At 40.1% G+C, this 26676-nt stretch overlaps 1 protein-coding gene across 6 annotated transcripts; it reads left to right on the top strand.

The window, feature by feature from the left end:
• The first annotated feature begins 629 nt into the window (after positions 1–629).
• On the top strand, positions 630–26633 carry LOC139201556 (caldesmon-like). 6 transcript variants are annotated; one of them, XR_011584320.1, is made up of 17 exons: positions 10216–10333; positions 10701–10804; positions 14173–14298; positions 15620–15929; positions 16076–16687; positions 17102–17137; positions 17234–17301; positions 17793–18039; positions 18247–18372; positions 19424–19467; positions 19552–19630; positions 19974–20105; positions 20186–20308; positions 22010–22081; positions 22198–22222; positions 23537–23573; positions 25097–26633. XR_011584320.1 is itself a non-coding variant. In XM_070830908.1 (16 exons), the coding sequence occupies exons 2-16, from the start codon at positions 10731–10733 to the stop codon at positions 25108–25110; spliced, it is 2103 nt and encodes a 700-aa protein (XP_070687009.1). In that variant the 5' UTR covers positions 630–704; positions 10701–10730; the 3' UTR covers positions 25111–26633. The 6 variants fall into 6 exon arrangements, 4 of the variants coding, with proteins under 4 accessions (XP_070687009.1, XP_070687011.1, XP_070687010.1 ...); XR_011584319.1 differs by having other exon boundaries at positions 25094–26633; XM_070830908.1 differs by lacking the exons at positions 10216–10333; positions 22198–22222 and adding an exon at positions 630–704 and having other exon boundaries at positions 25094–26633.
• The last annotated feature ends 43 nt before the right edge of the window (positions 26634–26676 follow it).

Here is a 26676-nt window from a genome sequence, read left to right as displayed (position 1 = left end):
TGCCTGCAATTTGGATTCTGGTTGCCTTGAGCCCACTGGAAATAATAAACAACTGTTCTGTTTGGCTACCACAAATGGATCCAGAGGAGTGGCCCCTCATTTCTCAACCATTTCTGTAATTTGGCCAAACCAAGGGGCAGAGCCACGGAGAAACCCTCTAATTGGATGGAAATGTTCTTAAATGGACAAGATGATCAACATGATACTTATTCCCATCTATGTGGCAGCAATGATACTATCTATCTATCTTGGTAGATGTTATACTAAATGGTCCGCCGTGTTCACATGTAGCCAAAAGGCAAAACTTGTCGTATCTCAGTCAGGCATATGAAGCACACCTGTCATTTTACATTTCTTACCAAATCTGCATTCACAACAAGAGAATGACCGTGAGAGAATTTAAACTTGTTTGTAAATTGCTTTGAAATATAAATGAAATATATTAGGACATTTTATTAATCATTCAGAAAACTTAGGATTCAACACTCTCACACACAAACACATTCCTGTAGTTAAACTGTGCATGCACCCACACACACACACACACACACACACATACACACACACACACAGCCCTGTGTGAACATCACTGAGCTGCAGCTTGAGCAGGCGGGGCTGTACGCTGCATGCTCTGCTTATAAACCACTGGTTCCTCTCCCTCTGCTGATTTCCAGCAAGAACAGTCCCTTTGGTCTGTCGGCCTGGTAAGTCTGATGATGATCATGTGTGATGCTATCTTAAAACTTAATGCAAATGAGGTGGGTGTTATTTTTCTGTGTGTGTTTAGAGGTTTAGATATTTTTAAATCAGAGCTGAGCAGATAATCACCGGTACTAATGACTGCTAAAGTTGTGCTGGTCTCCAAACATCATGTGATGTCATGACAGGTAGATGCGTGGCTCATTAACAAGATTTAAACTTAATTTGTGACTAGATTAGGAGCAGATGCTCTAAATGGAAAAACCTTTGACTCACCTGTTGACAAAAATGAATTTATATGGATATGGATCTCTAGGATAAATATTTTACATCAGGTTTACTGTGACTGCACCTGTTTCAAAGGTGCTATTCCAAAGTTGCAAATGAATAATTCATGTATCTCTCATGAGTCTCATTGAATCAGGAAACTTAAGCAGAGAACAAGCAAAACTAGACTGGAGATGATGTTGAATTGATGTTTCCCCTTATAGTACAATTTTGTGCACTGGCTTAGGGAGGACTGACATCCTCAGGCAGAGTAAAAGCTGGACAGCATGACTTGATTTATTGTTTATTCTCTAAACAAAAGCTATAAATACTGAGAACTAAGCAATCATTTGTACTGTACATGTTGTATATTTTACCAAAAACGGTGCACTTTGGGTCAGATTTGTTTATCCAAAGATTCTGTAATGCATAAAATGCTACTGAACTTGACTTTATGCAATTAAGTCAATAAATCTCAATTCTCTTCAGCGGAGGCTCATCCAGTCAACTCCTCAAGAGATTCTTGGAAAGCTGAAAGTGTAAAGCTCATATCATGTCAAGTATATTCATCAAGAATATTTCTGCAGTTGCATCTACAAAATAGTATTAGGAGGGCAGGACCTACATTGTTCAAACAGGGGATGACAAAAAAGTGACAAATCTCTCATCCCCCTTTCATGAAGTAATTGTATATGTGCATTTTGTTGGTGTATGCCTCCATAAATCTGTGGCTACAAACACATAAATTCCTCTTTTTTTTCCACTCTCCTTGAGGTTTAGCACTTGCATCTGCTCTGTCCAACACAGCAGTGAAGACTATAATTTGAATTTAGTTTCTGCCACTCATACATTGAGCAGATGTCTGGCTGTGGAAAAACTGTTTGCTGTGGTTGACATGCCAAGTCAGACTCCTATTCCTTAGATGGTATTGAAGATAAAGCCTACAACCACATGGGGTTGGAGAGTGTGAGTTTATGACCAGAGACTCATCTTTTTGGGGACTGGGAATGTGTTTGGGTTTCAAGAGCATCCTCTCCTCGTCTTGATTACCGAAATCGTCATGAAAATGAAAACAGCTGTGTGTCTACAGTAAAATGTTTGTGCACACTTTGCATGCAGTGTAAAGGTTATTTATAAGAGATTTGACTTCATGCTGTACATCAACACTCAGTATACATACATGCATGAGAACACACAGTCTTACAACATCAATAGAGCACAGAGGAGATAACAGACTTGTATTTAATGACGATAACTTGTGTTCCTTATAAAAGCGGCATCAAATTAGCCTGATGCAGACCACAATCAGTGGTGCCTGTGACAACAGAGGCTGGGATAAGAGCACAAAGGACTTTTTAAACATTTGTCGTTAAAAAGAGCTTGTAAATCAAATTTGCCAAAAGGGAGATTCAGCTGCTAATGTTGTGGTCTGAGCACAAATGCGTCTTTGTGGCTTTAAAGTGTGATTTGACCAAGAGGGAGGCTGTCTGCATTCCAGTTGTGCAGGTGGGACACTCTACGTGAGAGAGGAAATGGTTTTCCACATGAGCAAATTAGAGGAGGGCTAGAGGTGAGTGTTAATGGCTCTGACATTAATGGAGTCACTCATCAGCAACCAGTGTGCCATCAAGTCTACTTAGACGTAAGGAGAAATAAGATTCCTCACATCAATACTACGGTGATGTAGAAGTAGGATTTACTTGTTTTAATGTCCAGTTGTTCCTATTCTGCTATTTAAGACTTCTAATATCATAAAAACTGCTTCTAAAAGCGGGCGTCTGTTTCCTTTTATTGACAATAATGATAACAATCAGCCTTCCAGTCGTACTTTCGGTCTCCAAGCAGCATTATGGAAAGCTGATTATTAGTAATCACAATGGAAATAAGTTATTCTTGGATTGCCACTTTGTATAGCAGCAGGTATTTCCTAGAGTAAACCATGCTCACTGTCCATGGCCCTCCACCTTGCCAAGCTGGGACACTACAACCAACACTGCCTGTGTACTTCCTTAAAAGGAGGCCGAGTACACCATCTCAGCTGATGGGATGCAGAACAGTGAGTGCACATAGCAGAATCTATTTCCATTGACTACTCAGTTAGTAGGAAACTATAACTCATATTTTATTTTGCTGTGGTTTCAATGATCACTCAGACTCTAAGTTATGTTGCCATGGACAAAATGCACAAAGCAAGCAACAATTTCCACATTTTAGGTACAGCTGTCAGCTGATGATAGATTAATTGTGTCCTCTTGCTTATTTAAACAAAGCTGAGCTGCAGAGCAACCTGAGTGGAGCGCTGAAGAGCCTCTGTCCTGTTGAGCTTGTTTACTCTGCACGGAGATAAAAAGATTCTTGGAAATCTCCACTTTACCAGTCGATGGTTATCAGCTACAAAACAACACACACTCCTTTTCAACTGAACTGTACACAAACATTTTAATGAGCAGCAGAAAAGGTCACCATTACAGTATGTTGTGGCTTGTAAACTGTGGAATTTGTGTCCTGGTCAGGGACTTTTTCATATGTGACCATGTTTGGTCATGTGGAGTTAAGAGCTGCGGCTTCTTGATTGATTGCAAACGCCTCTCTGGCACCTGTTTATTCTATAAGTGTGTTGAAGCACTTTAATTATCTTTTAACAAGAACCTTGTCTGATTTGAAGCTATATTTTTTCATGTCCTATCTGAGGACATACATGTATATTTTGTATGTTTAGCTGATGTTGTTGTTCAAAGCAAATTACAATGACAGCAACAAACGGATCTCTTTTAATTCTCCATATACCAACATCACAACGATCCAGTATAACTTCAAAGGTGAAAGGATGTACAGTATTAGATAAAACAAGCAAGTAAAATGGCTGCTTGGTTAGCAGTAAACTGATGGCAGAATATGCTGCTGCCTGCATGTCTTTCCTGAACATTTCCCGATTTAAGATGTGAGGTCTACTGTAACGAGCCAGACCAAATGTAAATCATGCATTATAAACACTCTTGAATAGAACATAATGCTTTCCTCTGACTCCTCTGATGTCTGATTAAAACATGAACAATCACTCTGTAAAGACGCCATCATCGAACCAGTAATTACAAAACCAGACAATATACAAATAGCACATGGTGTGTACACAATGCTGGCATGAATAAAGACACAAAAGAGGACCATGTAATTGATGTAATTATGGGGCTTTTAGTGGAAGGCTTTTAACTTTTGTCTCGCAAACCGAGCAGTAATGTCTTATTAGACTATAGCCTTCAGTGGACCACTGGAGGAATTCTCTGACTAAATCCTAGTTGGCTTCAAAAACACTCAAGACGCAAAGACTCAAATGTAATCTAATGTGGACTTACCAGCACTAGATACTGTTTTCTCCAGAAATGTATCCATTAATCACACTAAATAGGTCACCTAGTTACCCTCAATCACTTTATTATAAGTTCATAAATCCATGCCACCAATATTAGTCAATACCTAAGAATGAAATTTATGTATTCTTTCCCCTCATCACTGTATTAACACATTATATATCCAATGGGTTTTTCACTAAATAAGCCAGAAACCTGCATCATTTTAATAGTCTCTCTCATATCTGCTGAAACGATGAGGAGCCTTTTTTCTACTTTGCAGCTGGAGCCAGCAACACCCAGCTTAATCCCTATCAGATCATATATACCCAGACCAAGTGTCCGGTTTAGTAAATATGTTTCTTAACAAGCTGCAGCTGATGTACGAATGTAAAAAAAAAAGTGCATTCTCATTGGCTGTGCAGCTGCAGGCTGTCTATATGCTGTAGCTCATATTGTAGTTATCAGGTTTTATTTCTTGCTACTGAGTGTTTACATTTGAACTATTAAGAGAGCAGCATGGCCTAACAGTTGCTTTAATGCCAGCAATCATTTGCCTTGAACAGTTCAACATTTTGGGAAATAGGCTCCATTAGCTCTTTACTTTTTTGCCAAGAGTTAGATAAGAGGGTTAATGCCACTCTCATGTCTCTGTGTTCCTGTGCAGCTAAAGCTAGGATGTGAAGAAATTGGAAGAAATTGGAAATAGCAGGAAACAGCTCGCCTGGTTGTGTACCGACATTAAAAACGCATACCATGTGATGGTTTAATTCATACAGACTAGAAAGAAATAGCCATTGATAACAATCGTGACGAGCAGCAGAAATGTGTTCACGCAGTTGTGTTTGAATGCAGATGGCTCACAAAGCCAGGAGCAACAATGAGACGATGTAATCTGCTACTGCTGATGTTATCCTTGAAATTCGTGCTAGCGTTAGTGGAGAAGGAGACGAACACAGACATATATAGAGTGGTGGTATACAGTGGTGGGGTTCTCAGAAGGGTCACGTTGGTGGAAAGCGAGCAACAGACAGGAGACTAGTATCCTCTAATCTGGCAAAAAAGAGAATGTAAATACATTTCCCAACAATCCTTATGTATCTGCACCTCTAGTTAAAGGTTACATTTGATAGCTTGCTGTAAAATACTTAAATGAAAATGATGTAGACATTTGACAGAAGGCACACAGAACTATTATTTGCAAGTCTACATTTCACATTTGTGCCAGGCAGTTAGACGAAGCCAGCAGAAAGCCAGAATTGTTTCTTTGTCTCAGCTCTTTTCTTCTTGTTACAGTTGATTTGCTGCAAGCATCCATATGAATATTCATGAGCAGTGTCTGGTGAGTGTTCAGGGCAGCACTCGGCCGTCAGTAAGACAATGACGAGTCTCTATTTTCAGTAGAACAGAGCGAGCATGGAGAGGTAGAGAGGAAGAGGTGCTGCACCAGCTTTGATCCCACCAACAGGCCACAAAAGGGAGAGCTGGCCCCGATGAGACAAATCAGTTACAGATGCATGAATTAGAAGCTGTCCTGGGAACCCATCATGTGGTAATGATTTAGGAACTTGATTACACCTCATGACAGAGAGACTGAAACAGCTTGTAACAAGCTGTCCACATATAAAGGAGGAGATTACAAGAATATCTTGCACTTTGAGAGTTTTGAGCTTTGAGGGCCTGTTTGGGTACAAGCAGGCCTTTCTGTCTGGATTACATACCAGTATGATCAGTTTTCATAAGAGGAGGAGTATGTTTTATTTTGGATTATTTCCATGTAAGAGCAGGAATAATTTACCGCCAACAACACACCTTTAATCCATACAAATCACCTGTCTGGTGACTGATGGGCCAGCTGTTATGTGGAACTCTCAAGCAAGTATCAGTGTGTGTGTCTGTGTGTGTGTGTGTGCATCCACATTCGTGAACCAAGTGGGAGGTAGAAAGACATTCGCCTCTAGCTGCCAAACCGGTGGGTTTTTAAACTTGGCCGGCCCAGCTGGACCCGAGCCAATCCAAACAGGCCTGGATCAAGACTGACATGTCTGTGAGCTGTTAGCCTCCAGGTCAGTCAGACTTTGTCTGCTGCTCCATAGAGTCCATAACGCTCCAGCTCTGAGCTTAGAAATAGACCAGCCATTGTCATCCATGTACTTTAATTGCTCCCATATAAAAACCACTGTGAGGGAGTGATGGATAACAGTTTGTCTTGTGTGACTGTGAGAGGCAATATGTCAGAAAAATGCGAGGGCTTCACCACCATAGATTAGAGCTAGAAGGCAGAACTTTCAATCTGAAATGTAACACTTTTACAAGAAAAATAGGATGTGACAAAAACGACTGCAGCAATGAGGTAATGCATGAAGATGATGGTGATGATGACTATGACAGATGACAGTAACAAAATGAACTGTTGTGAGGATACATGATGACCTTGACATGATAGTTGACTGATGTTGGCTCGATGCTGCACATACTGTACAGGAGACCAGAGATCACATAGCTGGAATACCTCCTATGCCATCGCTGTGAGGGCCACTTTGTGTAATGATGAGGGATGTGAAGGATGTAGGGAGGAGGGGTGAGTGCTGGTTTGGACACCTGCATCTAGTGGTATCCTGTTATGAAGCAGAACCAACACATTGTTTGTACCTGTAATATACTTGATACTGGTGCCAGCATCAATATATACTTACAGACTTCTCTATTATCATATGTGGTGAAATCAATCTCCAAAACTGTGCTAATGACCTCAGTGAACATCAGTCAGTTGCTTGTTCTTCATTGCTCGATGCTTGGCGGTGGTGTAATCTACAGTAATGCCTCGTGCAGAATGATAACATAAACAGCCGGGTTCTTTGTCTTAATTCTCAGATGGCTCTTTTTGTATTTTGACAAAAAACCCACCGACAGACAGTATCTGTGTTGCACCTTTATAAACTTCACTCACACAGGAGGAGGTAGAAGAGTTCATTCACACTCCGAAACTGTCAGGAGCAAGTTGGGGTTCAGTGTCGAGCACAAAGACTTCAACATGCAGACTGAAGGAGCCAGGGATTGATCTGCTGGTCTTCTGATTAATGGATGTCTCATTTTACCTCTGAGAAACAGCCACACAATCAGCCCATCCTTTCAGATTTAAACAAGAATAAGAGCCTACACCCATGCTAGCAGCTACTGTATGTAGGCTAAGACACAGCAGTGCTTTGACCCAAGTACTACCTTCAGCATGCTTACACATGCTCACAATGACAATCCTAATATGCTGGTATATCTACCATGTTCACTATCTTAGTTTGACATGATAGCATGCTAGCATTTGCTAATTAACACAAAGTACAGCTGAAGCTTGATGGAAACCAAAATACTGGCACTGGACATTCATTCAAAACCAAAACTGTTGACTTTTGGTGGTGCTTGAGGAAAAGTTCAGGGACCATCAAATATATTGAGATTCAACATTAGGAATCATACATGTTTATCAAAATCAGTTCAGTAGATGCTGAGACATTCCACTGGATAAGTGAACGCTTTGACCTACTGGTGGTGCTCATTATCATCATCACCAACATTATTGGGATTTATCCTCTGGGAAACATTTATGTCAATTTCACAGCAATCCATTTAATAGTTGTGATAAATCAGTCTGAACCCAAGCAGTGAGCCGACTGCCTGACTGACATTGAGGTTAAAAAATGCGCAATCTCTCTTTTTTTCTTGCTTCTCAAGCTCTTCACTCCTTTACTATACACATCATTTTGTTTTATACATTAGCAACAACCATCTCCAAACCTCTTTAAATATTTTGTCCTAAAGTAAGATTGTTTTGCAGGAAAGTGGTGTGTAAAATAGTCTCATCCTTTTCCAGGAAATCTCTCAACAGTCTTGTTGCCCATGAAGTGGTTGTTTTTGAAATAGGCCTCTTTTGGCCCATTCTGTTTGTTAGCCTTTGTGACTGTATATGGTGTCAGCCATTGTGAAAACTAAACTGTTATATCCTCCTCCGTCATTATGACCGACGACTCACTGTTGGTACGATCCTTGTCAGATCTGAAGATACAGATACCTAAATAAAGGGATTATGCTGAAGTGGCCTTTTTTATGGCAATGAATAGTGTTACACAACTTCATATGATCAGCGCTGAGAACGCTGGCTGTGCTGAACTGTTTGGGACATGAATATATTGCATGTATATCACGTCAAAGTGAGGAGAGATATCATACACAGAATATATATATAATATATTTACATTAGAGCATCACATAAACACTGCATGCAGAGATTAAAAAAAAAATTATATATATATGTACATATATATATATATATATATATACGACCATTTGTCTCACTGAGTACAAATGATACCTGTTTTGTACTCACTGACAGAACCAGAAGGATGTGTGTGTGTGATTGACTATCTTGTAAACTCTAATATTTGGGATGATACACAGGGAATTCTGAGTATAAAACAGGAATATTTTAGAATTATTTTCATCTGATTTACCGAGCAAAGATGTCTCCTCTGTACTCCCACACTGGAGTGCGCTGTATCTGTTGGCTGGAATTACTGGCAGACTTTCTTAAGTAAGAAAAAGATCATTTGATAAACGATTTTTATTGGCAGCGACTTGAAATTGGCTCTCAAGATTAAAGGTGTTAACACGGTGCCACTCAAGCAGTTGTAAGGACCAGAGATGAGTTTAGCCAGAAGCCAGAAAGAGTTTTACAGATAGTGACTTGACACTGTATAGTCTTGAGGAACAACAGAAGTGAGTTTGGGAAATTACCCAAACCAGTGCACTCAAACTGAGATATTTATTATTATTACAGCTGTATAAGAGGCTCAGGCTTGTAGACTGATTAGTGTAGACTGACATATAGATTATGTATTTTGGCAGGATTATAGTAGAATTATCATTTTATCTATAATCACAAATCTGCACTGAATCTTAAATGCACACTTCAATTTGTCTGATGTCATTGATTTTCAGTAGGTTGTGCCAAACGAGAGAGGGTGTTTAAGAGTTAATGATTAAAATGATGGATGAGAGGTGCTGTGCTCAGGGCGAATTCAGGAAAGGAGGTTAAGCACTTCTTTTATTCTCTGGTCGAACAGCCGGTACTTACTGATCAAGGAAACACATTAATGAGACGTGTATATAAGATAAGCACACTTATATTTGCAACCAACAATTAGTCCAAAATAAAAGAACAGAGATCTCTTTTCTTGATCATTTTCCAAGAACAAACAACTATCAGTGTTGTCTGTTCTCACAAGACTTCTTCACAGATTTCTCTGTTGTCTCAAAGTTTGTTTTTTTTTGTATGTGGAGCGTGTTTGTGAATATTAATATGACAGTAAAGATAGAGTAACATTGATAAATAAGGAAACACATTTGCACCAGGTCATTGTGAATCCTGCTCACTGAAATGTAAAATAGAATTAAAACATCTGTCCAGTGGTTGTGAACTAAAAGTCTAAGTCTAAATGTCTAAAAGATACCAAAACCAACATTTTTGAGCAAAGACCATATTGACAGGTTTGATTGATGATCAGTTAGGGTGGATTTCACATTTGGTCTTCAAACAAAGTGGCCTATAAGGAGAGAGAGTTGAAAAGGGTAGTAGGTATACCTTGAGAGAAGGAAATTAATTTTGAAGAAAAAAAAAACCCCAGAATTAATTAAGAAAACAGAAACAGAAACAAGAGCTGCAGTACATCAGACAGAAACAGAGAAAGCAGGTTAAAACATTATAAACCAAGGGAAAGAGTTTGAGAGAGTCTGAAGTCTGAGCTCGGGGAGGGGAAAGTGAGACGGAGGGAGAGGGCAGGAGTCAGGTTTAGGGAGGAGGAGGGAGGTTGAGGGAGAAAGAGAGGGGAGCAGAGAGGCAGGCTTTGCCTTTTCTGGTAGTTAAAGTCGCTGAAAGAACAAGCAGGAATTCTTTGTGCTGCAGAAAGGCTGAGATATAAACCAGACTGACACTGCTGCCCATGGACTAAACTTCTGCTACTGCTAAGGTATTGTAAACCAACAGGAACTGTGCTCTTTCTTTTCTATCTTTGTCATGAAGATGTCTGAAGATTTCTGATTTGGAGCTCATTAATGAACAACATTTTGTTGAATTTCTCGTGAGTTCTGCATGTTGTTGCAGTGAAGGTTTGTTACTAAGTATTTACCCTCACCCGCTGTGACATTGCCATGATAATGAACTGGGATTCATCCTGTGGTTGTAGGATACCACTGCACTCTGGAAAGTCTGTAATGCACTGCAGCAGTCATGGAAGATTTCCCAAGCATCTATTTCTTACGTTGATCGAGCCGAATAAATCAATTCACAAGTGATTGTGCTGAATTTAGCACACATGATCTGATTGTGTCTTTCAGTGACAAAGTGAGGCAAATCTTTTGGGCATCATGGATGACGACTTTGACCGCCGCATGGAGCTGAGGAGGCAGAGGAGAGAGCAGATGCGCGGCGAGACTGACAAGTGAGTGAACCCTCTAAGAAACATGTGCAAAGGAACACACACACAAAGACAAGCACACATTTATGGACATGCACACTCAAACAATAATTATGTTCAGTAGAAAAAATAGTGAATGAATGGTGAAAATTGCGCAAATGCTATAAAAGGACATCCTGCCCCACAACATCTCAAATAAACGCCCCACTAGTTTCATCAGTGTTTGACTGTCTGACTCACAAAACAAGTCTGATATATTTCCAGCTTCAGCACACCATATTTGATCAGCAGGGACTAACGTTCCCTGACTTCTATAATCCACATGTGGAGTTGTTGCCAAAGTTATTAGACACCAGCTGCTCACAGAGAAGTCCCATCCACACTTTGCAGTGTGGTTCAATCGAGTGGAAAAGTCAATTTTACGTTTTTAAATCCATACAGTGAGGACAAACTATAGTTTAGCATAGTGCAACAAGCCATTTTAGAGCTGTTCAAGATGTCTCACCTCTAACATTTTTTTTTTCCTCACTCTTAAAATGATCTATTAGTCACATAAAGTCTTGGAGACAGATGCTCAGTGGTGCCAACTGTGTGTATTTGTGCCTGTCTTTGGGTTTGTGCATTTTTGCATGGGGTAGTTGTGAGTGCCTGTGCAGAGTAGAGGCGACAGGACTTGGACGGTGCTCAGGCGATGACGGCTTAATGATCTCCACTGCCTTTTTTGCTCATTAAGGAGTCACTCGGCTGAGCTGCTGTTTGGTTTCGTCCCTTGTTCTCTGTCGTCTCCCTCGCTTTGTCTTCGTGCTCAGATAAATATTACAATAATGTTAGTGAGTTATTGCTGACAGTAGTAAATTCTTCACTTATGAGTGTCAACTTGCAGGTTTGTCTCTTTAAGATCTTATAACATATTAAGAACAAAAGGGGAAGTTATTATAAACTGTAAGGGAACACAGGAAATGAACTGTTTCACAGTATTTGCTGATACCTGTAGCTGTACTTAAAATAAGAATCAAACACTGGAATGATCTTTCATTATTAGAGACCACAGACACTAAACTCTCAACACCAACCAAAGAAAAACATTAATAATCTTTCATGGTTTTGGATTCCAGCCTCTGTTTCTTCTCTAAAGCCTGTTTGTAGGCTTGAGAAAAGAGTTGATTGAAACCTGAGCAACATGTTGATATTGTATGAAAAAGTAATTTCTTCTGTTCGTAAAATAATAAAACAAATTCGGTGCAGTCTGTCGCTGAGCCGTGATTAAACTTTGGCCACACTGCCATTCTGGTGCTTTCTAGCTTCAGCCTTGTGGAAGACTCTGCAATGGGTGCACGCAGGTAGGCAGGTAAATAGGTTGGAAGACAAGTCAGCCATTTCACTCAGCCCGAATTAATGATATGATTGGACGATCTTATTACAGTCCTGTGGCAGCCACAGACACAAGATTTTTTTTTCTTTTTTTTGTTTATTTTTTGATTGCTGTCAGGCTGTTATGAGAATTCAATATCACAAAAAATGCTTCTAAAATAAGCAAATAAGCAAAATAATCAAATTACCTACCTTACCTTTAACTTAAATTCAACCTCAATTGTTGTCCTATTAAAACTACATTAAAGGGCCACTGTAGTTTGTTTTTATTGAATCCGACACACACAGTCCTCACTAGAGCACCAAATGAGTATTAATCCACAGCTAAAAATAATCCCCCACATGGACTTTTTACTCCCGTTTTAGTAATGCTTGGTAAAAGCTACACTACCCAGCTGTTTTAGGAAATCTATTAAGTCTTTTTTAAGAGTGAAACTATTCCTGATGTTTACAGATTTACAGTGGGAATTTAGGGGCCTGGGGAGACAGGTTGGTGATATGGAAAGATGTCTAAAAATATAGTTACGATGTCCATACAGTCATTTGCAGTTCACATTATTTTGTTTAGACGTCAGTTGCTGTCATATCAGATGTCTTATCAGAGCACCATAAAAAAGGCGTTCCTAACAATTTTCTCACAATCTTGCAGCCAGCTCTGCCAGCTCTGCCAGCTCTGCCAGCCCAGCCTTTTCTGTCTCTCGTCCCCCTCCAGACTCCCGTCTCCCCTCTGCAGCCCGAGGAAATGCTACAGACGCTGGAATGTTTTGACTGCCATTTTTATTTCAGCACGAGATAACCTGCTCTGGACGCTTCAGACAGTTTGAGTCAGGCTCTTTTCATTCATCTCACTCAGTTCTACCATTAGCCAAGAAGCTCTCATCATGTAACCCTTCATTTATTATGTTTCATGTCCCAGGGGTTGGTCATCTGGAAATGTAGCTCTAACATTTTGACAGCACTCTAACAGCAGGCCTCTAGCTTTGGCTGGAGAAATATGGACTTGAATTACTTCCTCATTGGTTCCTTGGGGCGGCTCGTGCCATTTTCTAGAACCTTTGCCTGAGGATTTGTTGGATTTCCGCCTTGTTTGAGTCTTTGTTTCTGTTTTAAAGAAAGAGAGGATTCCTGCGGTTCCCATCACCTCTTCCTCTGACAACATCTGTAAATCATTGTGCTGCGGATTCAGGAAGAGCAGCGGGAAATAATACCCGTGCTCTATCAATGAGCCATTTCAAGCTTGCACTGTGCCTCATAAAGCCTTGTAATGCTTGGAAAGACACAGCCTGGCATGCTCAATAGTCTCTGTTTCTGTGGATGTACTCACAGTTAGATGAAGATCAGTGGCAGGATGTGAGTGAGATGATGAGGATGGAAGGGAAGGACAGGAGGGCAAATTTTGTCCTCATTTTATCTTTTTATCCTCCTATTTCCCCCCTTTTTCTTGCTAGCTTGGTCTCTGCTTATTTCTGATTATATATTAATTATTTGTGAGTCTGTTTTCCCCTCTGTTGTGGCATTTCACAACCTAACTGCTTCAACTACACCACTACACAGTTTATCTTATTTCATCTTATCTTATTTAGCCTTTATTTAGACAGATAATCTCACTGTGACAGAGACGTGGTCATGGACACAGAGACACAAATATAAGATTAATATGTCTACAAGTACCAATATGTGATAGTTAGATTCTAAATATCAGCAGCCAGCAGATTTGAAACTAGAACCTTCCTGCTGTGAGGCAACAACGCTAACCACCACACCACCGTGCTATAAAGTACAAGGACTGAACTTTACGAACTGAGGGGATGTGACAGTGATTAAACCCTGGGAGTGCAAGCTATAGCAGCACTCTTCATGTGATACATAAGTTAATAATAAATATTCAGCTGTCCAAGGATGAATTTATAAACTAAATACTGTGTATATTTCATTGTTGTTTGCTCCAATGGCTTTCTCATTTTATTGTAAAAGTACAAACACATTAACTTGCACTACGTATCTCATGTGTGATATCTCAGTACGGCTTGCACCAACGATGATGATGAGGAGGAAGCTCGGGAGCGAAGGAGACAAGCCAGGGAGGAGAGGAAGAAGATGAGGGAATTAGAGGACTCTGGAGCCACTGATGTTATCAACACTAATAGGTACAATGCATATGAAGCCTATGAGTAGAACTCACAAGAGAGACAAACAGCGTATTACAGTGTGTAGTGGGACAAACCAAGAAAACAGGAGGCAGGACTGAGAAGCCAGTTAGAGGAACAGAAACCTCCCACCTGTGACTTTGTTCTCTCTGTCATCAGAGCTGGCTCATAAACAGCTGTAGACCAAAGCAGAGAGAAGAGTTGAGCCCTTGTTATTTGTTGGGTAGTAGGGAGGTGTTGCTTGGTGGATTTGCCTGTGAGCTGGGTGGATTTACAGTATGCTGCTCTCAGTACTTGATTATCCCCAAGTATGTTCAAGACCCTGTTGACTGCAGGCCTCGCAGAACAGAAAAGCATCCAAAAAGTTAATACGTGTCATTGATATTTTGTTGTCAGTTAAAGCTGGGGTAGGTAGTGGAAAAATACATACTGTTTCCTCCTGCAGCTCTCCCTCTCTGTGCTAAGACCCTCCCACCTGCTGAGCATGGGCATACGCAGCGCTTCATATGTGCATGATGTCCCAATCCTGTTATACTGTACAGCAGCAATTCTTTGAGAAGCACTGTCCTTTGCAATCAGTGGACCCGTACAGTCCTTTGAGATGGTATTCTGTGATTCAATGCTCTAACATTAGCTGGCGACATTAACAAGAACTAGAATTAGCTGCAGCCGCGAGCCTTAACAGACAGTTAATAGTAAATCTACATACACAACCTAACAAACCACTGCAACACACTTACATATTTCAGAAAAATTAAGTTCGCAGCTTCAATCATCCCAATCATGATTGCGTTACTGCTGTTATATAATGTTATGTTACATAAACTTGAACTTGAATTAGCCACAGCTGGAAGTCTTTGGATAATGTTACAGTTAGCAACCTTCAACATAGCCTCTCATCGCTTGCAATACATTTATGAATTACAGGAAAATGAAGTCAGCAGCTTCGTTCTCTTCAGCCAAGAGGTGGTTTAGGTCTAGTTTTCTCTCAGACCACTTGAATTACAACATGCTGAAAGGTTATTATGGGAACCCACTGAGTCTGGTTTGATGCTTAATCAAACCTGCACAAATGAAAGGCATCATAGTCAACAGTGAAGACAGTTAAACTGCTAATGTTCACTTAGATTGAGACAACTTGGGAAAAACAATCTCGACAACAACTTAAGTATAAATTTGCGATTTTTGGTTTTAACAATCACCTCCAGCCTCTGGTTAGCGACAGAGACTTGAGATTTGATTGCCTTTAATTGATTTGATTGAACATTTAATTGCAATAGGGATTTGGAGGTGTGATTCTTGATTCCACTTGTGCTCACAGTGTGACGGAGACCGAATCCTCCACCACGGGTGATGGTGCAGATGATGACCAGGCTTTGCTAGAGCGCCTGGCCAAGAGGGAGGAGCGCAGGCAGAAGAGGATGAAGGAGGCCATGGAGAGACAGAAGGAGTATGACCCCACCATCAGCACCACCAACGGCACAGACAAAACACTGGAAGAGCAGTCCTCCGTCAGACAGCGACATACAGAGGAAGAGGAAGAGGAGGAGAAACCAGCCCAAGAGAAGGTGGCAGACAGTGACATGAACTCCTGGAGGAAAGAGGAGGAGGACAAGAAGGAAGACGAGAAGGTAAAGTAACTTTTTCTCTTGAAAGGAATCTGTTGAGAAATCAACAACAGTGAGCACAAGGCATGTGGTGTGATCTCTTACTTTAGGCTTCTGCTAACACTGTTTTTTTTTTTTTACATAAATGTAATTTATCTTATATTTTATAGGAGGAGATTGACGAGAAGGCTGCAGCGACAGAAGAAGAGGAGCAGCCCAATTTAGGAAAGAAAGATGCTGAAGAGGAAGCTGCTCCTGATGTTGACAAGGAGGAGGAAGAAAGAAAGAGGAGAGAAGAAGAGGAAAGACAGAAAAAAGAAATGGAAGAAAAGCAGAGGATAGAAGAGGAGGAAAGGCAAAAAAGGGAAATGGAGGAAAAGCTCAAGAAAGAGGAAGAAGAAAAGCAGCTAAAAGAGGAGGAGGAAAGGAAGAAGAGGGAGGAGGAGGAAAAACAACAAAAAGAAATGGAAGAGAGGCTGCGGACGGAGGAAGAAAAACAGAAAAGGGAGATGGAAGAGAGACAGAGGAAAGGGGAGGAGGAAAAAGTAAAAAAGGAGATGGAGGAAAAGAAGAAGAAAGAAGAGGAAGAGAAACGGCAGAAGGAAATGGAAGAGAAGAAGAAAAAGGAGGAGGAGGAAAAGCAGAAGAAGAAAGAGCTGGAAGAGAAGAAGAAGAAAGAAGAGGAGGAGAGGCGGAAAAGGGAGGCTGAAGAGAAGAAGAAAAAAGAGGAAGAGGACAAGCGCAAAAAGAAGGAGATGGAGGAGAAGAAGAAGAAAGAGGAGGTATTGATGTGATTTTCTTTTGGTCTTTTCAGCAGCAGAACCGTAGAGACCTGAAATGGAGACGCTGGTTTTAATCTGCACACTAACAGCATACAGACATTTTAATCTAATCCACTGTAATCCTTCAGATTAAGTGACACTGGAGGACCATATTTGATTTATCCAGGCTTTGTTCTCGCTTTGCAGATATTTTCTTTATTCCTGGTTTTGTGTTGTGGTCACAGATGACTGTGCGGTCACAGGATGTCAGTGTGATTCAGTCTACATCTGCTGTGCATTCACTGCCCAGCCTCAGATTGATTGTGTTTAATATCTGTGCTCTTTTGTGGGATTTGTTTCCACTGAACCTCAATGGTTTTCGACATTTTAATAATGAAATAATAATTTTCTTCCAATCCTGTCGTCTGTGTTTAGGAGGAGAAGCCAAAGAAATTTGGTTTTAAGGAAAAGGTAATGATTGTTAGTCATTATATTTAATGCATATTATGGAAGAAATACGTAGGAACAGTAATTTGAAGTCTTAACATTTTTCCCTCTTTTTGCAAGAATGAACCAGCCAAACAGAACGAATCTCCCTTTGAGAATAAACTCAAGAAAACAGAGAAGACAACAAGGTAACGTAGGTTAGATCAATATGACAGACAGTCTGTTTAAGTTTTCCAAAATATACCTTTTAAAGAACCCTCTCATTTTCACATAGGTTAGCACTGTGTGTCCATAATCACCATTATGTAAAAGAATTTGCTAATTTAAAGTATCCAACACTTTGATCCAGGCTGAAACATCTCAACAATTATGGGATGGATCGCCATGAAATTTTGTAGTTTTTGTTTTGTAAACTTTCATGGTTCCCTGAAGATTAATTGTTGGGAGATCATCTGACTTTTCATCTAGCTCGATGATCAGGCCCTAATTCTAGTCTGTTCAATGCTTCGATTTATGACCAAAAACCTAAAGACTTGTGACATTCAGCCTCAGCTGCACCTTGAGTTTTGTTCCAATGACCAAATGTGCCAAACAAAGATGATGAACTTTATTTATTAGCATGCTAACATTCAAGTCTGCATATATGTGTGTTGATCATTAAATGTGTGTTTTTGAGCAGGGACAATGCTCCCTCCACCAAGGAAGATGATGCTGAGCAACGGGAGGCCGAGCGTAAGCTGCAGGAATTGAAGCGCCGACGAAATGACGCGGAAAGCGAGGAGTTTGAGAAGATGAAGCAGAAGCAGCAGGACGCAGAGGTCGAGCTTGAGGAACTGAAGAGGAAGAGGGAGGAGAGGAGGAAGATCATGGAGGAGGAGGAGAGGCAGAAGAAACAGGAGCTGGAGGAAAAGAAAACCAAAGAACAGGTGAGGATGGACTTTACATTCAGAAATTAACGATACCAATGACACCGATGAAACATTCTTCATTGTGATATCCATTAAAGGTGTGAAGCATCACTTTGCTTTGATTTGATTTATTTATTTATCATGGATCAGAGATACTCAACCTAAGAGGAATCTGTTTGTAGAACATGACCAAAGAGTGACGGTAAATTGTGGTGTTTGTAACAGGAAGAGAGGAAGAGGATGAGGGAGGAAATTGAGAAAAGGAGGGCAGACGCAGCAGAGAAGAAGAAACAGAAGGAGGAAGAGTCTCCAAAACCTGCCTTTGCTATCAGTCCCAAAGGCTCCTCAAAGGTGAGATTTGGAGCGAAGGTCAGACATCTTAGAGTTGTTCTAGAGGGTCTCCAGCAAACTAAACAAAAGCACAATTTTATTGTAATTTTGATGACTAAGACTAAAAGTCTTCTTATCACTGTAAGGTTTCCAGACTCTAGGACATCACTGTGCCAAGACACAGTTCAGCACTTAAGCCCCAGAACCCCCTTAAAACTACGAATTGTTTTTTTAATGGATTACACATAACATGTTAAGTAGTGATCTTTAAAGGCAGGTGCATGTTGTTACCTTTGGATGGAGCCAGGCTGGCTGCTTCCCTCTGTTTCCCATCTGTTATGCTAAGCTAAGCTAACTGGCTGGTAGAAATCCTTTCATTAAATTCTCAGCAAGAAAATGTAACTTTCCCAAATTTCCCAAGCTATGCCCTTAAGCACTGCTAACAGTTTGTCTTTAGCATTACAAACGTCATTTAGTCTCATTAGATCTGTTTATATTTGTTATAGTTATAATTTCCCTCTATGGTCAAACATGTTTTGTGGCATAATGTGGTTGTTTGTTTGGCTGTTCCCATTTCTGTTCTTAATTCCTCTGATACTAACCGTATTTTGTCAGTTGACACGAATAAAAAATGAAAAAGATGAGAGCTGGCATCTGTGCTGTACTCAGATATGGCTGTTTCAAGCAAGACCATGACTGGGTAATTTTGGAAGTATTTTGGGAGGAATGTTGGGAATTGTGTAACTCTGTGCGTACTTGGAGGTATAATTCATCATGAACAGCAGTACTCAGTGTGTGTGTGTGTGTGTGTGTGTGTGTGAGAGAGAGCTGTGTGTATGTGTATATGTGTATATCCTGGCTCCCTGACAGTCAAACTCTCCAGTTCAATCATTCGGGCACCAGCCAACACAGCGTCCAAGTACAGCGAGACCGTTCCAAGGACAGACTAGTCTGCCCCTCTGTGAAGTCATCTTGGAGACAAGAAGGAGGCCAGGACATCTCGACCATGTCAGAGCTTATTTATGCACGTCAGTGACTGCTTTATAACCTTAAACTATGCTGTTCTGTACAGATCGGGGAGAAGGCAGAATTCTTGAACAAATCAGCCCAGAAAAGGTAAGAAATAAAACAAATTAATAAACCAGTGACCTTTGTATTGGTGGGCCATACTTATGTCCCATGTGTTGTTCATCCACACAGCATCCCAACCAGAGGGTCTCACACTCCAATTGTCTCCAAGATAGGCAACAGACTGGACCAGTACACTTCTGCCCTCCAGGTGAGACTCGACAAAGTTATTCACTATCCTCAGCAGTGGTGGAAGGAGTATTATATCTTTTACTTAAGTAAAAGATCACAACAATAGAAAAAGACTCCCTTAAACAAAACAATCCAAGCATTATCACCAAAATGTACTTACAGTACCAAAGGTAAAAGTACTAATTTTGCAAGAAAAGGCCCATGTAGCTGATAGACTTTAACTGCATTATTAAACTGTTGATGAATCAAAACTGTCCTTAAATTGTAGTTAAAGATAGTTCCTTTCCACCACTGACCCTTAGTCAGTGTAGCACTGTTTTTGCCCTTTTAGAAGTAGTTAAATCCATTCCTTATTTTGACAGGGAAGCAAAGATGTCAAATCCCCTAAGTGTCCAGCACCAGATATCCCTGCAGGCGGCACACGCAGCATCAAGAGCATGTGGGAGAAAGGCAACATCGGCAGCACTTCTGAAAGTCCTGCCCCTGCCAACAAGGTGAGAGAAAGAGAGGAAGGGGGGCGGACAGAGAGATTTACTGAGATGTTATTGAGTACTTGAGATGTCATTTTTCCCAGGATTTGGCTGGTCTCAAAGGAGGCGTGACCGGACGTGTCAACAGTTGGATGGCAAAGCCCGCAGAGACGGAGAAGACAGCAGCGCCAGCAGCAGCAGCATCACCAGGAACAGCAAAGCCAGCAGTAAGGCCTGATAAACCCTTGTCTTGATCACACACACACACACACACACATTGTTGTAAATTAGGCACCAGTGTTACTTCAATAGAGTAATCCCCTGATATTCTGTACACGCTAATGTGCTCATTTACACATCAACATGCCAGTCTTTTGTTGGCTTAAAGTATATGTGAGGACTGGACAAAGCTGCTGTCTGGAGTCTAGTGACACCACATGGACGTTTTACTTAACAGCATCAAAGCCTCCTACAACTCTTCGCATATTTTTCTCCACGTGATGTGAAAGTTTTTCTCACATGTACTTAAGCATAAACCCGTGGGAAATCATTGGATGGAAGACGAACAATATTCATGTCGTTGCAGACAAAAGTTCACCCACAAAGCACTGAGCAGCAGTTAAGTGTCAAGTGGCTGAATGCCAACATGCTTCCTTGCACAGCCGTTTCCACACCCCTCAATACATCAATCACTTGGGCCTTTGTGGGTATTTCAAGGTTATATTACAAACCAGAAACCGTACAGTACTTTAACAATTATTTCATTTTTGTTTTTTTGCATTTCACTCACTTGAAGCCCCCCAAAAAAACAATATATTTCAACCTCAACGTGACTCCATATTTAAAGTCTCCTTCAGAAAAGGGTAAAAGGTCACATCCCTTACAGAGACAAAAACTGAGAAGATATTGAATGATTCATTGGATTTTTTATTGACATATATGCAATATGAGGTTGAGGTGCTATATGAGGTACTTGTAACTGGGTACTTGATAGACACTGTGTCCTTTGCTTAAAGTAGGACACCAGCTGCTAATCTTACCAGGTCTTCTGGAGACATTGCACTATGTCCACATGCAGTAACATTACTGGATGACGTGTGACATTGTTCTAACACAAAATTTATGAGCAAGATATCTTTAGCATCAAACGTCTTGGCGAGTGGAGCAATTATACCCTTACTTATGCTGCAACACCTCCCCCTGATGGGATGAAGCTGTACAGCAGTTTAATGCATGTCTGTATACTTCTGTGCTCTTTTCTGTGTCTTTATTATGTTGCTTAAATATCTTGTGATGTTCTTTCCCCTTTGGAATTGCACTCCTTTTCTCAGCTTTCCTCACTCAAATCTTTGCTGCTGTCCTTTGCCTACTCTACAAACTGGTAAAGGTACTATTTTGCATACATCGTAAATACACCGTAAGTACCACTTAGCACCATTAGAAGCATTAAACCAGTGGTTTTAACCTTATAAGCTTGTGACTTCTTACAAAAAAGCAGTGTCTAGTTGGATCCCCTTGTCAGATTTTAGATCAAGTTTCCTCTCTAAACTTCTCAGATTTTAGAGTTATTTGAGATTAGTCCAAAAAGTCCATAAATTATACTATTTGTAGTAGAGTTAAATTTTTTATTTGTTCCTGTACAAGTAAATAGCCCATGACCATAGAAATGTATCTTATGACCCTTTAGAGGGGGTTGTACCCATAGGTTGGAACCACTGGATTAACTTCCATAAAAGTATGTAAAGCAATTAAAACTAGTAACCAGTAAAATGCTGTTAACCATGAAGAATTAGTATTACAAGTTTTGATACTTTCAATGTGTATTTCTACACAGTAGTGTTGGTATTTTTGATGAAGTCAAAGACCAGAGTATTTCTTCCAGCAGTGCATAAGACTCATAAGGTCATGGTCGATCTCATTTGTCACAGGATGTGAAACCTGGTGACATCGGTAACAAGCGTGGTATGTGGGAAACCAAAAAGGGCTCCTCGTCTGCCAAGGTAACACATATAAACACACACACACACACACACACATACAGCTCTACTGCGAAGGAGGGGACTTGTTTATGTAAAGGCTTCATAGTGACATGGTCCTGTTTGTTTGTTTCATTCAGTCTACCAAATAGACAGGTGAAAGAGGTAATTTGCAGATCTGTGGTAACAACACTCAATGCATGCTCCACCGGCACAGAGTGATTGAGCTTTTTGATGTTTACACTGTTTTCATGCTGTCTGAACACATATATAATTGAGGTCAGTGATGCCAGGTTGGCCAGTTTCTTCCATTTGGGCTACTTTCTTTAAGCTTTCTTTAATTGGCTATAACTGATTGGGCTCATTTTTGTCAGTCCATCTGGCAACACTGTTGGGGTTGCTTGTTTCTCAGTTCAGTCAATTCAAAGGGTAAACAGATAACTCAATAACAATTCATCAGTAAGGGAGTGTACAAAAATTATTAGGACAACTGGGGGTTGAGAAAACAGGCAGGTTAAAAGGCATGTTCGACTATATGCAGATGACACAAATCTTTATTAATATAATTTCATAATTTCAGCAATTGATAACAATGTGAAAATTATTGTTCCACTATCGTTTCATATTAAATAGGGTGAATAAAGTGTATAAACCTTTATGCACTTTTTGTTTTTATTAGTAAGGTAAGCTTTTTTAGAGTCCCCCACCCTAATAATTTTCATACAGTACCTAACTCATTAGTCTGTATACAGTAATTAAGTCTCATCAAAAGTAGGATGTATTTTGCTTAAAAACCTCTTTGAGTTGCCTCAATTGAAATGAAATTACTTTGAGCTTGATGTGGTGAAGGAGGTGGCTACTAGCATTATATACCATATTCTGTATATGCTAGTTTCCACAGTGGCTTTGAGGGCATGAATAATATTCCTTGATATTTGGAACATGGATTACTTCCATACGTTGGTGCAATTTATATGTCATTACAGTACATTTTGGCTGCACTATTCACAGCTTCTTCATGCCAACATGATTGTTGCGATACAGTGTGGATATTAACGCTGAGTACATGTAGTTGTATTTGCATGCTGTCTAAGATGTGATGCATTTTTAAAGCCAAGAGTGCTTCAGAGAGATGTAGAGTTTCACTCCGTTTTTCATGTGAGAGTTTCTAACAGCATATAAAATAAAGTATCTGCTTTCTGTCATTCCACTACTCTCACTGCCAACTTTCTTGATCTAAAATATATCCACAGATGCTTTTCTCCATCAGGATCCCCATTAGCTTCATCGGGACAAAGGCTATTTATCCTGTGGTTCACATACCTAAACTTTAAAATGAATCCCAGAATAAATTAAGGAGTTGTTTCAGTAGTGTCAGCTGATTACATCAGGCAGTACTTAATATATGGTTTACTGCTCTGTTGAATTTTTCTCTCCATATGTGTTTTTCTTCCTTTTTCATTCATTCTTTTTTTAAAGATGGCAGTTGGAGGCAAGAGCAAGTTTGCCACTAATGGTAAGTTTCTTAAGTGACTGTAAAAAGAGGTTGAATGTAACTAACTACTAACTACCCAAGGGTTGTACAAAAGAACACTTCTAATTAATTAAAAGGTTCTTTACTTGATTATTTTGGATTTTATTCCACTTTATCAGAATATCAGCAGAAAATACTGTACAGTTTGTAGACAAGGACTCTGTACTTTTTACTGAATCACATTTATCTGATAGCAGCAGTTGCTCCATTTTCTTATTGAATGAATACACAAGATTGGTATTGATCTCATCTAACTATCTGCAAGAAAGCAAATAAACGTATTCCCAAAATGTCAAACGATAGATTTAAGTACATTTTACCCAGTACTTTTTTAGTTTACTTCGCTTTACTTGGTTGCAGGACTTTTACTTGTAATGAAATATCTTTATATTAGACTATTTCTACTTTTCCTTAATTAAAGGATTAGAATACTTTCTCCAACACTGATTACAAATGTGCACATACTACATGTTAAACCAGGATTTATCTTGATTTGTCCTGAGGGAAGTGGAGTTTAGATGAGGTGCGTCTGTCCTTCAAAACATTTTGTGGACAAGGGGGGGAAGGCCATGACTGATTTATAGCACCCTGTGGACTCATAACCACTACAACCCACCAACCTTCCTTTGTGACAGACAAGCTGCTCACTGTAAATCAAATCTGCTGCTGGAGATTTTTGGGCACTGGCTCAGCTCTTTGGCACTGTGGTCTATATTTAAACAAATCCTAACCCTGACCTTGTTTCCCAGTATAAAGAACCTTCCAGACTCCTGGGATGGCTATCGTGTCTTTGCAGTGCACTGTTCACCCACTGCCACCTGGGCCGTCCAATGCCATGCAGGGTGTTGGCGAACTGTTACACATACCAGAGTGCAGCTGCTTGATTTTCACATTACAACTGACTACAGGGGAGGATTACTAAGCGTTTAAGCAGCAAATCGGGCTCGACCACCAGGCTTATTCACTCAGTGCTGATAATAAAGACCTAACATGTATCCCCACAGTCTGCGGGGACTGTTTAAATGCTCATTAATCATGAATTAATACATTAAACATTTGCTTATGGTAATGCTGTCTTTCTTCTTCATTTCTTCTGACATCAAGCCCCCAAAGCTCGAGTCAGAGTGTGAACAATAGGAATGGAAAAGTGTTTGCAGAGTGTCAGCTTCAACCCTAAATAGCGATCCTTGTTTGTAACCTCCCTGCTTCTTCATCATAAATAGACTGCTGAGGAATGAAGTAAAGGGCAAATGACAAAGTTACTGCTTTCAATCACACACAGACAAGTGTCCTGGTTTTGACTGCAGGGTATATGTCAGTAACAGTAGAGCTGGCTCTAATGTACAAACACACAAACACACACGTACATACGACAAAAGCTTTGATTAACAGCTCTAAGACTAACCTCGTTTGACACCTAATAAACTTTGATCAGTTATGCAGTTTTAAATGACACATGCACTGATTAATAGTTCTTTAATGTCTGTCTCTTTCTCCATTAGCAGGCGTGAGACCCTAACCACAGACATCCCCATTTAAATCAAGCCTTAACCGACCAAACACAAGGCTCTGCTGCTGTATGTGCATCCGTTTCCCTTCAACATACCTGTACTTTGCATGAAGTTCACACAAGAATGAGGAAAAGACAAGGGACCAGGATGAATTAAAGGATTCCAGCACCAAAGTCTTCCAGCCATATATTTATGAGAATCAACATCTGAACTGTCCCCAAAACCCTGAATAAGTCACACCAAGAGAGGGGTTTAAGGACAAAGTACCACATGTTAAATGCTTAATAGATAATTGATTGTGTAGTATCCGTTTGCCGAATCAAACTTCACCCTTACAAACTTCAGATGGCTGTCAGGATGCTTAAATGTTTATTGCTTTAAAGCCACGCTGACATGTCTGCTCTTCTTGTGATGTAATTGTCATACACAGTAGCTTATACCCAGTAATTTGTGATGTATTGTCATACACACTCACTGCTTTTTGGAATGATACTTACTATTTTGACTCCATGTAGTAACCAAGGCTGTTAAATGTCCGTCGCACAGCTCACATTTAAAATGTTAGAACATATTCCCATTGAGCTGGATGTTGGGTTGGGATTAGCCTGTACATAGTTGAGTAATCTCTAAACCACTTTCTAACAAGGCACCCTCTGTGTGACTAACTAATGGCTTCATTAGTGGCCAACAAGTCATGTCGCAACAATGATCGGATGCACTGACATGAAATTTGGTATAGATATTGACGGTGCCCACAGAAAGAATCCAAAAGACTCAGTTCTCAGTTATACAGTGAAATATCTCAAAATGTACTGGATGGATTGGCACAAAACTTTATACAGTCGTTCATGATCCCCAAAGGATGAAGCCTACTGACTTTAGTGGTCTGTGAGTTTCCATCAAGCGTTCTATCTATATCTATAATTGAGTGAAATTAGAAGACTGCTCACCATTAGATACAAAGTTTATGAACTCCTCATAAAGGGTTCCTTATTATGAAGTGGCACTCATAAGTTCACCACCTCACACCACAAGATAATATCAGTGGCACATTCAGCCCAGGAGTGCAGTCAGAGTAACAGAGTGTGCAAGTAGCTCAGTGTTTCTGTCAACAACACCTGGGTTACTTTTTCGACTCAGTTTAAAAGTCACATTATTATGTATTATAAGCACCAGCAATGCTTTTGAATTAGCGAGTATCCACTGTATCTATCCAGTGACCAAATGCAGTTCTATTTAATAAACAAGTAGCAGTCTTGCCTTCCTTTCATCAGTTTACATGCCACTAACTTTGCAGTTTATTTGCATTGCAGCAGCAATAAAGGTTCATAAGACAAAGGCAACATGCACTCTGTTTTAATAATGCCTGTACTGAACTTTAAATTGTACCCCAGTGCTCCTGTCAGTCAGCAGTGCACATGAGTTGAATCCTGCCAAAATGTATTGTGAGTCTTTCAGCATTGTTGTGGTGGATCGCTTTGTTTGAATGTTTGGAATTATTGTTTGTATTTGCTTCAGCAATAAAAAAATAAAAAAAGTGTGGCAGTCTGGTGTTTTGATTTTAGCGATTGGGG

This window comes from Pempheris klunzingeri, chromosome 5 (genome assembly GCF_042242105.1).
Source record: "Pempheris klunzingeri isolate RE-2024b chromosome 5, fPemKlu1.hap1, whole genome shotgun sequence".
In the NCBI taxonomy this organism is placed as follows: Eukaryota; Metazoa; Chordata; class Actinopteri; order Acropomatiformes; family Pempheridae; genus Pempheris; species Pempheris klunzingeri.
This window is presented reverse-complemented; position numbering and strand designations above follow the sequence as displayed.